The sequence below is a fragment of the Cetorhinus maximus genome, chromosome 16, assembly GCF_964194155.1.
Source record: "Cetorhinus maximus chromosome 16, sCetMax3.hap1.1, whole genome shotgun sequence".
NCBI classification, from domain to species: Eukaryota; Metazoa; Chordata; class Chondrichthyes; order Lamniformes; family Cetorhinidae; genus Cetorhinus; species Cetorhinus maximus.
Genome location: NC_135894.1, coordinates 16,572,010 through 16,588,574, shown reverse-complemented (window position 1 = coordinate 16,588,574; position 16,565 = coordinate 16,572,010). Strand labels below are relative to the sequence as shown.

At 45.0% G+C, this 16,565-nt stretch overlaps 1 protein-coding gene across 2 annotated transcripts in view; it reads left to right on the top strand.

Moving 5' to 3' along the window:
- Positions 1-16,565, top strand: part of wwc3 (WWC family member 3) — a 233,251-nt gene that overhangs the window by 198,257 nt on the left and 18,429 nt on the right. For both annotated transcript variants that reach the window (XM_078559419.1, XM_078559418.1), the window contains exons 12-17: positions 3,726-3,846; positions 5,615-5,692; positions 6,288-6,374; positions 9,909-10,101; positions 10,743-10,907; positions 12,573-12,721. In XM_078559419.1, coding sequence (XP_078415545.1) covers positions 3,726-3,846; positions 5,615-5,692; positions 6,288-6,374; positions 9,909-10,101; positions 10,743-10,907; positions 12,573-12,721 — 793 coding nt within the window. The remainder of the gene's footprint in view (positions 1-3,725; positions 3,847-5,614; positions 5,693-6,287; positions 6,375-9,908; positions 10,102-10,742; positions 10,908-12,572; positions 12,722-16,565) is intronic.

Genomic DNA, 16,565 nt, shown 5'->3' with positions numbered 1-16,565 from the left:
TTAGAAATTCAGTAGGCATTTCAGGAGAAGTGTCTTTACCCAGAGAGAATGTGAAACATATTACTATACTGAGTAGATGAGGTGAACAGCATAGATGTGTTTGAGGGAAGCTAGATAATCTCCCCGAGGGAGATAGGAACAGAAGGATATGTTGATAGGGTTAGATTAAGAAGGGTGAGAGGAGACTTGTGTGGTGCATAAACATCAGCATGGACCACTTGGGCCAAACGGTCTCTCGGGGCCAAATGACCCAGGTTAATGCTCTGGGGACCCAGGTTCGAATCCCACCATAGCAGATGGTGAAATTTGAATTCAATAAAAATCTGGAATTAAAAGTCAGATGATGACCACAAAACCATTGTCGATTGTCGTAAAGACCCATCTGGATCACTGACGTCCTTTAGGGAAGGAAATCTGTCACCCTTATCTGGTCTGGCCTAAACCTGACTCCAGGACCACAGCAGTAGTTGACTCTTAACTGCCCTCTGAACAAGGGCAATTAGGGATGGGCAATAAATGCTGACATAGCCAGTGATGATCACATCTCATGAACTCATTTTAAAAATGGCCTGTCTGTGTGCTGTAAATAGTTTGTAACACTCATTGTGCGATATCTTGTTATTTAAAAATAAATGTGGATTTATGTCTTCCAATGGTTTGCTTCATAGCATCCAAATGAAGATCTAGCGAGAGAGTCTCTCCCTGGTCTGTGATGAGTTTAAAATCTCTGGGGTTAGGATGATAGAGGGAGTGTTCCAATGGGCTTCCTCCAGGGAATTCCATTGGGAAATGCAATGAGGCAGATGTCAGATGTACACAGGACTTTTACTTCATTACAACACACTCATGGGGCAGAATTTTTCTGTCGGCGAGTTGGGGGTGGGGCCCGCTCGCTGACACAGGATGACGTTGGGAGGAACCCCTGAAGTCATCCCGCCCCATTTAGATATTCAGGAAGGCGGGGGGAACAGCGAAATCAGCTGTCCGCCCGCCGACCTGTCAATGGCCAATTGAGGCCATTGACAGGATCATTAACCCAATTAAAGGACCTGCCGGCAGGATGAGGTTTCATGTCTGTTTTTAAAAACTTTAATAAAGTTTCTGTGAAATTTATTTAGATGTCCCATCTCGTGTGATATTTTCACGTGACGGGGGGCATGTTAATGAATTTTTTATTGTTCTATTTTTCATATTTGCCAACCTTTCAGCGATCTCCCTGAGGCAGCACTTAGCCTCAGGGAGATGTTCGCTCTTTCGTGCGCATGTGTGAATGAGCGCACACTCGCATTTGGGGAATCCCCCCCAGCCCGCACAGGGAGTGCATAGCGCTTCCCGTCGGGCAGCCCTCTGGGTGGGCCTTAATTGGCCCACCCACTTAAAATGGCGGCGGTGGCGATCGGCTGCGCACCCGCCACCGAGCCGGTGGGGCCCACCCACCCATCAAGGGCAAAATTCTGCCCATAGTCAACGTAGCTCATCAGAACAGAAGAAAGTCAAGGCTTTTGGATAATGATGTGTATCGGGTGATGGAAGGGGAGGCGTGTAACAGGCAGTCACTCCACTGTCACAGCCAAAGTCACAGGCCAGAGTTTTACATCCTGTGGGCGAGTGCGCACCCGACGCCGAAGGGGCGAGAAATCGCGCAAGATGATGACGGGCGAGCGTCCCGATATCATCGGGCACTCGTGTGATATTTCGCTCAGCGAGCGCACACAAAAGTCGGAAGAGTGCCCGCTGGCAATTAACTGGGCAATTAAGGCCACTAACGGCCTGATTGTCAGCGATTTTTCGTGGCCTGTCCAATCTTACAGTTGGCGGACAGGCCGATTGGCCAGGCGGCCTTTACATTTTTGATGAAACCTCATCCAAGGGCGGAATGAAATCTCCGTTAGGATTTTAAATTAAAATAAATATCTGGGGACTTTTTTTTTAATGAAGCCTGCTTTCAGGTGCTTGATTGTGCTGCATGGGTGTTTTTCTGTAGCATTTTTGGGCTTTATTTTATTGTCAGCAGCTCCCTGAGGCAGCTGCCTGCCTTCTCCCTCGAAGCTGTCACCCACGCCCGCGGTGATGTTGGTGCGCCCATCCTCTTCTCGTCCCCAGCGGCAGCGCTGAGCCTCTCTCCGGGCGCATTTCACGTTGGCTGGCCGTTAATTGGCTAGCCAGCGTGAGATTGCGGCCGGGGGCCAATCGCGGACAGAAGTACGTTTTGCGTCTGCTTCCAGGCCCACCGATCGTGCATGCCCAACGAGCCCAAAATTCAGGCCACAGCCTTGCCGTGTTACCCATACCGAAAATGACTTGTTGTACATATGTCCTGGGACAGGTAAGCAGTAGGTATTTCTAAAGACTGAATATGTTGGTACTCACCAGGTTCACTAGCATGTGTCGCTTATATAATGCAGAGTAATGAATTAATGGGGATTGCAGTAATGTTTGTGTAAATCCATGAGAAGATTGTGTGCAAGAAAGTGTTAACAGAATCGAGACTAATTCGGAGCCCTGCCTGATCTCTGCCAACTGGATGACATTTGTAAAGAGAACCCAGTGAAACAGCAGTTTATTAGTTATATTTATAAACTGGGAAGTACATTGGTGATAATGGGCTGTCCCTAGATGTTTGTTGCCACCTTGTGGTCATGTCATGTAAAACCCACATTCTGATTTTTAGAATGGCGAGGCTTGATTTTAACCCCCTTCCTCTAGCTGACATGCATGAGGCGGGCGATTAAAATAAGCCATTTTAACAGCACTGATCTCGGTGTTAGACCAGAACTCTGTCACACGTAAAAGTCGGGGTCCTACAATGCAATTACAATCCTGATGTGATTTTAACCCTGGGTGGCAGACAGTGCCAGAACAAGGATCGGGAAGGTTTGTGTGGTTTATATACTCCTCCGAACCCCACAATGAAACCTGCATACGTCTTCTGTCTCAACCTTCCCTCATTCTTTCACTGGCAGCAAACCCCTCCAGAACCATCCATCACCTCTCCAACCACTTAATTTATACTGGAACCATTTCTTAGGGTCCCTGGTGGTGGGTCAAGTTCCTTCCCCCATTCATTCAGAAGGTAATATTTCCCAACAGAGTCAGCCGAGAGTCTGGCTTCAAAGATGAAGTTGCAGGTTGGGGCCCCAGTGTTGAAATGGTACAGCCCTTTAAATTACACTTCTCATTCACCCCTGATCCTTATCTATCTCGTTCAGGCAGAGAGCTCTCCTTTCGATCTGGAGTGAGTTAATCCAGCTCTCCTTTCGATCTGGAGTGAGTTAATCCAGCTCTCCTTTCGATCTGGAGTGAGTTAATCCAGCTACCCTTTCGATCTGGAGTGACTTAATCCAGCTCTCCTTTCGATCCAGAGTGAGTTAATCCAGACCTAACTCCTTCATGACAATCTCTTTTGCTGAGACCTCAACTCGTTGAAATCAAATGTTTCTTTGATAATGCTCCATTGAAGGACATTGGAAAGTTTTAGTACAATAAGGGCGCTATATAAATGCAAATAGTTGTTGTTGACAACAGGGGATTTGGATGTGTGTTATATTGTGTCCTGTGGATAGAAAAGAGATCTGACTGGTGTATGTGTTGTTCAGGTGCTGACAATGATCACTGATAATGTACCTTCATTATAAATGTATGAGAGGGCTTCCAGCTAATCTGTATTTTCATTGTCATGGTTTGGTGACCACATTAATGAATCCTGTCTTCTCTCTGTGTTGTAGTGGTAACCCTGCGTACTGACAGTGCCACTAAAGCAGGCCGAAGAGTAAGAAGAGTCTCCACAGGTTTCTCCGATGATTCTCTCGCTACAGACAGTGGAGTCTTTGAAGCATTAAATAAAAGGTGATGAAATTATTTTTCTGTGCACCAAATAAAGTGGGTGGAACAAATTCTGCCGCTGGATTTTCCGAGTGTGTACCTCCCTTCAAATCCTGTGAAAGGAACCAATGCAATATACAGTCTCTGAGTTGCCACCAAGCAGTCTCCTCGCCTTGCACAGTCTGCATTGCACCCTGATGTATTTTGGCCATTTTATAATCAGAGTGTATCCATTACATCAGTTTAAGTGATGGTCATATTTTTGGTAAATTTTAAAATAGTGGTTGCCTCTGTCTGTGGAGTTGTCAATAGTTACAATTTCTGTTCCACCAATTGTGAAGATGCAATTAATCATCATTTTAATCATCATTTTGAGGTTGATGAATGCAGAGGCAGGGACCCTGAAATGCAGTGGGGGTTTCTACTGTATCGTGTCAGATGTCTGACAGGCGACCAGCAGACCACATCTGGCCGAGAGGGCTATCTTTAGCTGGATCCATTTCCCGGTCCTCCACCCCTCAGGTGTTTTTGCTGACCTCCTGTGGGAGTGAGCCCCGCCTTGACCGAGCAACCTTCCTGCTGCCCCTTCCCTCCATTCTTGTAAAAGGTTATGTCACTGGGGTGGTGCCGTTTCCCATTTTGTCACATATCATTGCCAGACCTCTGTTAGCTCCTGAGCCATTGCCATGTGGAGATGCTGCTGCTTTGTCTATCATAGGTTTCCTGACAATGTTCTCCCCGTTGATCTCAGTGTCCCTAGTGATGCTATTCCTTAACATCCTAACATCTCTGGCAACTGGAGTGCCAACTCTGTTGGGCTGTCATCCCTGGTGCTGCATCTGTTACTCCATCTCTAATATTTTTATAACTAATAAAAGTGTTCAAAACAAATGAATAAACACACAATTGTTTTTAATCCTCCAATGATTTGTGCTTCCTGGTTGCTCACAGCAATGTGCTGGAGGTAAACCTTCGGTTCCTGGATCTCCAAGGCAACGTTTCCTCCGTTTTTTTTGTTGCACTCGGCCTATTCGTTTAACTGCGTGGGCCCTTTAAATTTTCCTGCACGCCTGCACACGCGCGGTACCTTAAAGGGGCCGACTTATGCACGGCCTGCATCGGAAGCCCTGGGTTGTTCAGTGCCTGCGGTTTAGAGGGAACCTTGTTCCTAAGAAACCCTACAATCGACGCTGGTTCCTCGTCCCACTCACCTGTGTCTTCATGTCCCCGATCTTCATGCTGTTAGATGTTGGTTAAATTCTTCCCAATCTTTTGCAAAGACAAAGCCCACAGAGAGATTTTACTCGACTGTAACATGGGTCACTTAAACGTTGAAGGGATCAGACCATTAATTCTTCCTCCTCGTGCCTTAGGGTATAAGAGGCAGCCAGTTTCTGCCACTGCATCTACTCCTGGCCAATCGCACTTTGGATTGTTTCCGTAATGAAGACCTTTGTTTTCATGTGGCCGTGTCATTAGTTTGATCAGACGAGACACGTTGTGTGGGAGGGGTGGGGGGTGGGGGGTGGTGGGTCATCACTCCACTCCCATCAGACGGGATATCAACCCACTGCTGAGACTGAACTCTCATTGGTGTCCTGTTATATCTATCTGGAATAGGACTTTAACCGATAACCTGACTCAGACAGGAAGCTCCCATTGAGCCAAGACATACTCAAGACCATTAAATAATGATGACTGATTCAAACACACCTCTGTAATAACTGTGATTTATAAGGTTGCTTTACATTTTATAATTTGGTGTATTGTGTTCAAATGTTTTTATTCACAGGCCAGAGGATGCAGATGAGAATCTGTACGATAACAGTTCCATCACATTCGACCCACCGCAAATTAAAATGGGACTTATGTAAGTGTTTAACTATACTGGGGCTGCCTGATGACACCCAGAGGTTTTAGTCCATGTCTCCTATTTTGCTTTTTGCTATTATTTGGAGGTGTATTTTCTTATATAGTTGAGATGGGTCTTCAGGAATATCATGGCATCAGTTGAATAGTAATAGCTGGTTTAATAACTTGTCATGTTAAGCAATATGTTTAAAAATAGTGATTAGTGGAAATCCAACTTCTAGATGATTGAAACGTGAGGATGTTAATGTGAAAAGTAACACAGTACTTTTACAGTTCTTTTAATAAAGGCATTCAACAACACACTGCATTGCTAATGATGCATAACTATCAGGATGTGGTAGCATAACAGTTATATTGCTGGACTAATAATCCAGGGAATGTAAATTCATATCCCATTGTGGTAACTTGAGGATTTGAAATATCTGGCAATAATACCCTGATATCAGTAATTCATTTTAACAGTGACCACACTTCCAATGTGCTTCATTGGCTGCAAAGTGCTTTGGGACATCCTTAGGCTGTGAAAGGCGCTACATAAATGCAGGTGGTTTCCTTCTTTGGCAAGTACGCTTACAAAACTTCTTTATCTTAAGGTACGATCATCGGGATGAATGCTTGATCATCCACATACTTCAGTTACGGAACCTTGCTGCCCTACAGGTGAAAGATGGGAACAAAGTGTAAGTTGGAAATAATAACTGCAGATTCTCAAGCCTTGGCTATTAAAGGCCTACTTTTATAACTGTTTTACGGAGCTGACTATTTTTCTTGATACAGCCCAGTGCCAACGTTGACTTTATGTCCGTATTTAAAACAAATCTCACATGATGCTAATTACACTTCTTGAAAAAAGAAGCAAGTTGAGTGTAACAGCCCAGTTATTCAGGAGTCCAGGTGTCAGCCTTGACCCAGCCTGTAGAAATCCCGCCTCCTGAGACATAAAGCTGCGGGTTCATACCCTACACCAGAGATTTTGAGCACGTCATTTAGAGAGAAACCATCACAAACTGGGTGGGGAGGGAGGAGAAGGTGAATACAAATTGGAGTGAGGAGGAGTTCGACCGGGACTTTCAGTTGCCATTGGGATGGGGAAGGGTCAGGGGCACAATTTGAAAGATGTGTTCCCGCAGGGTGGCACTGGTCCCGAAAGTGGCACAATTTTCAAAGCGAGGCTGGGAGGTAGGAAACAGGAAATGCGCTTGGCTCTAAATAATGGCTCATCAAGCTCTTTGAGGACACTGTTAACAGGCTGTGGAGATCGAAAATGCAATTTTCAAAGTTCAAATCACTGAACCCAAACAGCCTGGTACACGTTAGTGCACACTTGTAGGGTTCAGAGCGGGCAGAAATTAAAGCTCTTTTTAATGTTGGAAAGTTTGAGGAGTTGGTGGATCTTGTGTCAGATTGTGCGCTTTATCCCAGCCTACTTGATTGGCACCCTATCCACCACCTTCCACATTCACTCCCTCCGCCACCGGTGCATATTAGCAGCAGTGTGTGTACCATCCACAAGATGCACTGCAGGAACTCACCAAGCCTCCTTAGACACCACCTTCCAAATCCACGACTGCTACCATCTAGACGGACAAGGACAGCAGATGCATGGGAACACCATCCCCTGGACGTTCCCCTCCAAGTCACACGCCATCCTGACTTGGAAACTTACCGCCATTCCTTCACTGTCACTGGGTCAAAATCCTGGAACTCTCTCCTATGAGATGGCACACACTATGGGTGTACCTACACCACTTGGACTGCAGCAGTTCAAGAAGGCAGCTTATCACCACTTTCTCAGGGATAATTATGGGTGGGCAGTAAATGCTGGCCTAGCAGGCGCTGCCCGTGTTCCGTGAAATTATTTTAACAAAAAAAGCTGCTGCCTCCTCTCTTGTGCAAGGCAGCAGCAGGCCCCATTATGGCTGCCGCTGATGCTCCACAGGCAGCTCCCACCTCCTGGTTTACACTCAGTGGCACTTCCTGAGCTCACCCCCAGCCCAATGAGGGCATTTACATTTAAGGTCACATCTCATGTGCGACCCAGTTGCGGTGCAGGGTTGGAACCTGGAGATGATTTGGGTTCCCGACCCAAATTTGACATTTCAGCTCTTTATGTCTGCCTGTGGTGTGTGCTGTTGTGAAATGTGTTTATTTTTCAGCATCGGGCAACTTTGGCGCTTTTCTGCAAGGACTGGCCTTTATTGCAAGGGGAATACAGGAATAATTGGTCCCTAGGATGAGAATGTTGTCCTACGATGAGAGGCTGAACAAATTGTTTTTTATTATCCATTCAAGGGATGTGGGCGTCGCTGGCTAGGCCAGCATTTATTACCCATCCCCAATTGCCCTTGAGAAGGTGGTGGTGAGCTGCCTTGAACCTCTGCAGCCCATGTGGTGTAGGTGCACCCACAGTGCTGTTAGGAAGGAAGTTCCAGGATTTTGGTCCAGTGGCAGTGAAGGAACAGCGATATATTTCCAAATCAGGATTGTGAGAGGCTTGGAGAGGAACTTTCAGGTGGCGGTGTTCCCATCTACATGCAGCCCTTGCCCTTTTAGTTGGTAGAGGTCATGGGTTTGGAAGGTGCTGTCGAAGGAGCCTTGGTAAGTTGCTGCAGTGCATCTTGTAGATGGTACACACTGATGCTACTGTATGTCAGTGTAGGAGAGAGTGGACGCTGGAGGTGGTGGATGGGGTGCCAAACTGGCTGCTTTGTCATGGATGGTGCCAAGTTTCTTGAGTGTTTGTTGTTGGAACTGCACTCATGCAGGCAAGTGGGGAGTATTCCATCACATCCTGACTTGTGCCTTGTAGATGGTGGACAGGCTTTGGAAAGTCAGGAGGTGAGTTGTTGTCTGCAGGATTCCCAGCCTCTGACCGGCTCTTGTAGCCACAGTATTTATAGGGCTAGTCCAGTTTAGTTTCTGGTCACTGGAAACACTCAGGATGTTGATAGTGGGGAATTCAGTGATGGTAATGCCATTGAGAGTCAAGGGACAATGGTTGGATTCACCTTTGTTGGAGATGGTCATTGCCTGGCAGTTAAGTGGCATAAATGTTACTTGCCACTTATCAGGCCAGGCCTGAATGTTGTCCAGGTCTTTCTGCATATGGACACGGACTGCTTCAGTAGAAATTGGGTCTATTTTCTTGTGTTCTTGTGACTGAGTCTCAACTTTCTGAAGCTGGGTTGTGCGGGGTGGGAGTCAGTGAATTGATTTAGATTTGACTTTGGTTTTATTTAATATTTTTATTTCTTGCTGTGTATGGTAAAAAGTCATAAGATTGTATGAAAGCTTTAATCACAGGTTATTTAAATTGAAGCAGGAAGCACTGGGAAGTACTTAGCAGTTCCTGCAGCATCTGTGGAGAGAGCAACAGAGGTAACGGTTCTCTCTACACAGCTTGTACCAGACCTGCTGAGCATTTCCTGTATTTTCTGTTTTTATTTCAGATTTCCAGCATCCACAGTATTTTGCTTTTGTACTAGATGTTTTTGTTGAATCAGTGGTAATTATGTGCTGTTTCTCATTTGGGTTGATACGATAGAAATAGTTTTTATTTAAGTATTATTTATGTTTCTATTTTGTGTTCTTTCTTTGATTTATAAATTGTTACACCTCTCACTATAAATCCAAAAGATTTTCGTGTATTCAGATCTTGTTGATACTGAGACCATGGCAACTGAAATAACATTTGCAAACAGGGGCAAAGGATTAAGCATTACATATGCAGTGTCACGTGGTTAAATGCCATGTAACCAATGTCACATGATCACATCTCCAGAAATACATTGAACCAGAGTTGGTCTATGGGTGAGAACAGGCTTGAATTTGATTGCAATACACTCTTTAGGTAAAATTAGCCGATCAGCAGTTATTCTGTAGGCTCACACTCGCTTGTAGAAGGCTCCAGAGAGTGGCAGGAGTCATACCAAAGGAGCTAACATATTGACTTTTATTTTGTTAACTGGCAGCATCAGATTTAGCAAAAGAGTAGATTGAAGAGGACAACAGCCTAATATAGCCTAATACCCAGTGGAAATGGCGGTGGGCTGGGATTGGATGCCCAGTTTGATGCTCCATTGATGTCAACAGACCATACAATGGGGACTGACCCAGCTCTCCATCTGTTACTGCTAGGCGGTGGGGTTAGACTAAAATTGTGTCTTAAAACTCTAAACATGTTTTAAGCATGAATAATTCTGTTCTTGTTGCAGGTATATAAGGATCTCTCTGCTTCCACTTGACCCCAGCACAACATTTACTTTCTGCTCCAAGACTTTAGAAGTTCAGGCACTTATAACATTCAGTGAATCGTTTCAAGTTCCGGTCCCGGCCAGCATGTTGAGGTTAAAGACTCTGCAGCTGGATATATGTTCCATTGACCAGCAAATACAGGAAGAGTTATTGGTAGGTGCTGATTGCTGTCTCCAGTTATTGATGTCCTCATCTCATTCACACTGCAACTTTAGAGTTGTTGTGAACTTGCATCCCTTTCACGTTGATGCTAAACCCATAAGTATAAGTGAGCTTCCCACCCTCAAACTGACTCCCCCAGGAAGAGCCATTCCACTTCTGCCTAGTCTTACATTTGGTCTTGTTTCTAGATTCAGATGATTTGCAATTTACTGCTGTTCACAGTTCTGGTTTGAATTCATTCTAAGCACTCCATTGTTAGACTGGACCCAGCAACGACAAAGCAGTGGTAACATACGTCCAAGTCAGGGTGCTGCGTAACTTGGAGGTAGTGATATTCCCAGGTGATGCCCCTGCCCTTTTGAAGGTGGTGGAGGCCATGGGTTTGAACAAGACTGCTGTAGAAGTGTTGGCAAGTGCATCCTGTAGATCGTGCACACTGTACACTAGCAATGGAGCAGTTGGATGTTTAGGCAAGTGGATGAAGTGCCGATCAAGCAGGTTGCTTTGTCCTGGGTGGTACTGAGCTTCTTAAACTACAATAACTCAGTAATGTAATATGAATGAGGTTCAAAAGATTTTTCTTAATCCTTGATATGTTTGTACCTCTTTTTTGATGTCTTTCTTTTGACTAGGGAGTTGTTCAGATCAGCCTGGCTGACTTTGAAAGACCAAGTGAAATGTTGCTTCAGTGGTATCAACTGCTAACCTTCAGTAGTATGGGGACAATACCTGAGTGGAACAGCAGCCAATTCAGCAGCACTGGAGTTGTTAGAAAGCTGACGGACAGTGAAATGAAGGTATAGCTGAACATCTGTCTTGAAGATTCACGTGGTAACTTATTGGGGAGTACAGTAGATGTTGCTTTGAGCAGCAGTTTATAAATGCTGACAGTTCACGGTGCTTAAAGGTCAAAAGTCAAGCTCGAACTGCTGCGAATCTGCCGTTGGAACTTGTCCTCCAACAGTGTTCTTTCTGCATTATGTGTGTGTCGCTGGTGAGACCGGCATTTATTGCCCATCTCTAGTAGTAGTGATCCAGCTTCTAGAGCCATTACCAGGTTGATGCAACTTGAAGTGGTTTGATAGCCAACTAAAGAGGGCAGTTCAGTTGTTATGGATCTTGAGTCACACACAGGCCAGAATGGATAAGGATGGGAGGTTTCCTTCTCTGAAGCACATTAGTGACCGATTGAGAGTCACTTCTACTGATACCACATTTTATTTTCATGTAGAATTTACAGCACAGAAACCAGCCATTTGGAGCTTATGCTCCAATGAGCCTTCTTCCACACTTATTTATCTAACCCTGCAAGCAAAGCTTTCTGTCCTTTCTCCCTCATGTACTTTGCTATCTTCCCTTTAAACAAAACTCAAATTCGCAACTGCAATTGTGGAATTTAAATTTATATCCTCTGGATTATTAGTACAGGCCTCTTGATTACTAGTCCAATAACATAACCACTACACTGTAGCACCCTCTAGCAATGTGCAATTTTGGATCGCCACAGTTCATTTAGCTGGACATTTCTCATGCCATTCATACAGTCATACAAGCAAACAGAACAGAAGGCCATTCAGCCTGCTGTTTGAAAGAGCTGTCTGATTTAGTCCCACACCCTAGACTCGTTTTTCATAACCCTGCAAATGAGTTCTCTAATTCTCTTAATTTTCCCTCTAATTCTTTTGCCAGTTATTTTAAATATTTGGGTACTGACCCACTTGCCAGAGGAAACAGTTTCCCTCTACTCAGCCCTTCTAAACCACTCATAATTTTGAACACCTCTAGTAGATGTCCTCTAACCATCTCTGCTGTAATATAGCAGTCCTAGCTTCTCCGCTCTCTCCCCATAGCTGAATGCTCTCATTCATGGTAAACCTCAGTATCGTCCCTAAGGCCTTGACATCCTTCTTAAAGTGTGTGCTTATGTACAAAGCCAAGTCTCCCATACACTTCCTTAAGCAGTGTAATAGCTTGCCCTGCCACCTTCCAGGATTTCTGTATGCAAATCCCCAGGTCACTTTGCCCCCGTAACCCTTTACAGTTGCACAATTTAGCTCATATGGGCTCTCCTCATTCTTCCTACCAAAATACTCTTCTATTTTAAATTTCATCTACTTTGTGTCTGCCTTTTTCAACAATCTGGCTATGTCCTTTTGAAGTCTGTTACCATCAGCTACACTGCTTCCTACATCTACAAGCTTTCTGTCACCTGCAATCGTTGACGTTATGACCTCAATACCCTAATCTGATAACTGGCCATTTATCCTATTGACCTTCGCACCTTATTGTGCTTATTGACTTCTATGTTAGGTTCCAGCACAACAGTGAATTGGGACATCCTGAGGACGTGAAGGGTGCAATGTAAATGCTCACTCGTCCTTTATCTCAATTCTGCTTTCTTGCTGGAAAGCCTGTGTGCAAAGTATTTGGTACATGCTAACATTTGTTTCTACCTACTGAAGGATGCGGTGTCCATGCTTTTAGCAAGGACGACAGCTCAGCTGGAGGCAGTGGAGAAACAGTTAGCAGAGGAGAGAGTGAAGTTGGAATGTACGGAGGAAGAAATCCAGGAGGAAATGAAGGAAGAGAAAACCGAAGCAGTGTCAGAAAGGTACTTTGAAATGTTGGGACCTCTCAGCAAGTCAGGCATCCTATGTGGAGAGAGAAAAACAGAATCAATGTTCTGACACCCACATGTGAGTGTCTTTGTCAACACTGACCTGTCTTGGCTTCGTGCAGTGGAACAGTTTAAATGGTAGCATAATTTAGACAGGTTTACTGAAGACCTTTCTGCCATCAGGTTAAAGTGACTGAACCTATAAGTCAGTGCCACATACCCATTGGATTCATCCAGTTTGGGCTGTCCCTTGCCTGTAATAACACAACAATATTTAAAATCATTAATGCCAATTTCAGAAAGAACGACTCACTGGGATAAGCTCCTAGAAGAAAGTGCCACTTGTTAACTTAATGAGGCATTGTTCCTTTAATGGTTCTTGTACTCTTTTGAAATCATTTTAATTAAAATAATGGAGGAGAGGAGAATGCATGTCAGTTTGGAGCAGGCTGTCAAATTTAATAGAAATTGATTGAGGGATGGAGGGCTTAGATTATGAGAAGTGATGATGTTAATTGGACATGGTCTCACTAGAAAAGTGAAGATGAAAAAAGCTGATACAATCGCTGCTTTTTAGATTCTAAAGGGACGAGATAATCTAGACCATGACCAGCTGTTTTGCCTTTGACTGGAACAGTAGAACAAGAAGACATGGCCTATGCTTTAAGGGTTAATCTGCAGAAACAATGGGTGTAGAATTTTACCTGCTCCATGATGATGGGCTTGGAGGCGGGTGGGATGGTAACACGATGGGGGAGTACATCGCAGTGTCTTCCCGTTACCAGCCAAGTTTCTCAAGGCAGTTGGGCAGAGGCATTAGGATGTGCAGGCTGGCAGCAGGCCAGCAATTGAGGCTGTTAAGCAGCCAATTGACCACGATTTCACACAGGTTTAAGCAGTTTCCATGTGGAACATGGGTTCCATGGAGTGTCAGTGGTTTACCCACTCAAAGGAAGTGAGAGCTCAGTGGAAGCTAAGTGTTGGCTGAAACCAGCAGCCATTGAGTTCATCATATGTGTTTGCAAGCAGGTATGTCCAGGTCAGAGAATTGAAGGCTGGGATTTCAGAGGCTGGGATTTCAGAGGCTGGGATTTCAGAGGCTGGGATTTCAGAGGCTGGGATTTCAGAGGCTGGGATTTCAGAGGCTGGGGTTTCAGAGGCTGGGATTTCAGAGTGTAAGACCATAGCCAGGGCCAGGGAGAGAAATCATGAGCCCCGGGGCTTCTTCTGTTTCCAGGCCCCTTATTCCTCACCCCCGCCCCCCCAACTTTAACCCCCACACCCCTCTCAGTAACACATGATCATTTTTCCCCTTTTGAGATTCACCAATCAATTCACCAAACAATCAGAGAAAGGTCTTAGTAAAATGATAATGCCCATTGTTGGCATCTGGTTATAAATATCGTCTGACATACATGCAACGTGGTCATGTAGTAATAGTTTTTGTGCGCCCTATAGGTGATCCCACTGTGACTATTAAACAAACCAGAAGGTACACATTTTACTTCAGTAGCATCATGCAATATTATTAATTTGACAGGAAAATATCCCATTAGTGATTTATAACACAGTGCAGACGATATCACTGATTTCGGTGACTGCCTCAGTCCTGAGTAACGTGTTCTGCACATTGCACCAGATGGACACAGTGGCAGTAAATTCATATTTGGGGGAAAGATTCAATACTTGCAACCCAGATAAAACCGCACAAGATCTTTTCCATTCAGTAGAAGTAGGAGAAAACTTTCTTCTGTCTGGGTGCATGATATAATTCAGTATAATTATTTCATACAAGGGGTGTAATTGGATTCTATTTTATCAGCACTCTGACAGGGTAGAAAGATCAAATGACTCCTGAGCAACAAAGTGGAATAATCGAACAACATAGGCCTTCACTTTCAGTGAGAAGTGTTGGAGCCCTCAGGCGTCTGTGTAACACAGCTTTTAAGAGGCCAGAGGACAAAGACTGGTTCACAGTTGTATCTGTGTTTTCCTGATCAGCAAGTCTGAAGACTTCTGCTGATTCCTGCTTCTCACTAAAATATATTTTCAATATCTGCTGTACAACTCAACTTTATCACAATATTTTAAAACCTCAAAAAACTCATAAAAAGCAGCAATATAGAGTGGGACAATAGGTAAGTAGACAAAAGGACATGATTAAAGTCAATGGAAAAGTCTCTTGAGAATCATGTGCAGTGTAAAACAGATCACTGATTCACTATGAGACTACTACACACCCCTGTCTTGGCAATCTCACCCCACAAAGCCCGCTCACAATAAACTTTCATTGGTAACAAAATAAACAGAACTCCAGCTGTCGTTCCACCCTCTATTCGCAAGATAATATGGATGACAAAGGCCATGTAGTCCAGTTCATCTCATCCATTCCAGAATGACATATGAACATACATCCTATGAGCAGGACTAGGCCATTTGGCTCCTCAAGCCTGCTGTGCCATTTGATAACATTGCCCACGATATACCAGTGACTATAACTCAAAAGTACTTAATTGGCTGTAAAGCGATTTGGGACATCGTGAAAGGTGCTGTATAAATGTAGGTTTTGCCTTTCTTTCATTACACCTGCATGAAGTAGGCAGAGTGACTGTAGCAATGGTGAAATTGGAGGCCCAGTGTTGATTCTGTCAGGATAATAAATCACAGAGCAATCGACTGATGTCAGGAAAGTGGCTACAAAGAAATCACTACATTTACAAATCAATTCAACTCTGTAGTTAACCTCCCTCCCAACCTCCACACCAACCTGCCCCCGCCAAACCCCACTCCAACCCCCAATCAAACCTTCCCCTCAACGACCCCTAACTTCCCCCAGCCCCCGCCTCCAACCTTCCTCCGCCGCCCCCCAACACACACACACCCTATCCAATTGGTTGTAAAATTGTAGGGATTTCACTTACCATTTTTCAAGCAAGAGCTCTCTCCTTTCTCTCTCCTTTCTGTGCTGCTGTTGAACTTTGGGCGGCTTTGGTTTTCTGGCGGGCTTTTCAAAAAAAGTCAGACCCACGAAGTGCCTGAAGATGGGAAGCAGCAGCGCAGCAACTCCGTGAAATTGACACTGACAGACCAGCTTTAAAAAGATTGGAGCTCTCCAGTTCTGGTTTTTTTTCCCTGGCTGCTCAGTCTGGGCGAAGGGAAATTCCGTTTAAAGCACACAGCCTGTCCCCCCCCCCGCACAGCCCCAGGCCCTGGTGTTTGACTCCGTCTGCACCCCCCCCACCCCCTTTCCTAGGCCCTGACCATAGCAGAGGGCTTTTAGTGGAAGAGTGTCTCCTAGGTGCCCCATAATGAGTGCTGACAACACAAAGAGGGATAGAGCCATTTCATCGTGAAGCTAAATGGGCGCTTTGCTCTCAGAGCTTTAGTCCTCCATTAAAGAGGAGAGAGTGGGAGAGACAGGACTGCACCAGCCACATGGAGAGGGGCAGCACCGCCAGAGGGACAGCAGGAGCATGAGGGTGTGATAGGGCACGGACAATGAGGGTGCATAGGTCGGGAAGACAGGCTAATATTTGAAGGAAGTGTTACCCACCTTAAGGGGCATACAGACAAAGGCTTAGCTTCATGGAGGTGTTAGAGTAGCAGTGTCTCCGAAGACTGTGGCAAGACAAGTCGTGCCTGGAGGAGCCGTTGAGGCTACTGGAATGTGCTGGCCACCCATTGCCTGGAGAGGTGAAGGGGACTGCACCCCAGATTTTCACATTGTTTGTTCCAGTGATTGTCTAGAGACAGTTGCAGGATCTCTGTCACATGGCTTACCACTGTGTCAAACAAGTGACGGATATCTTGTTCCCGAGGTCAGGGCAATTCATCAGGG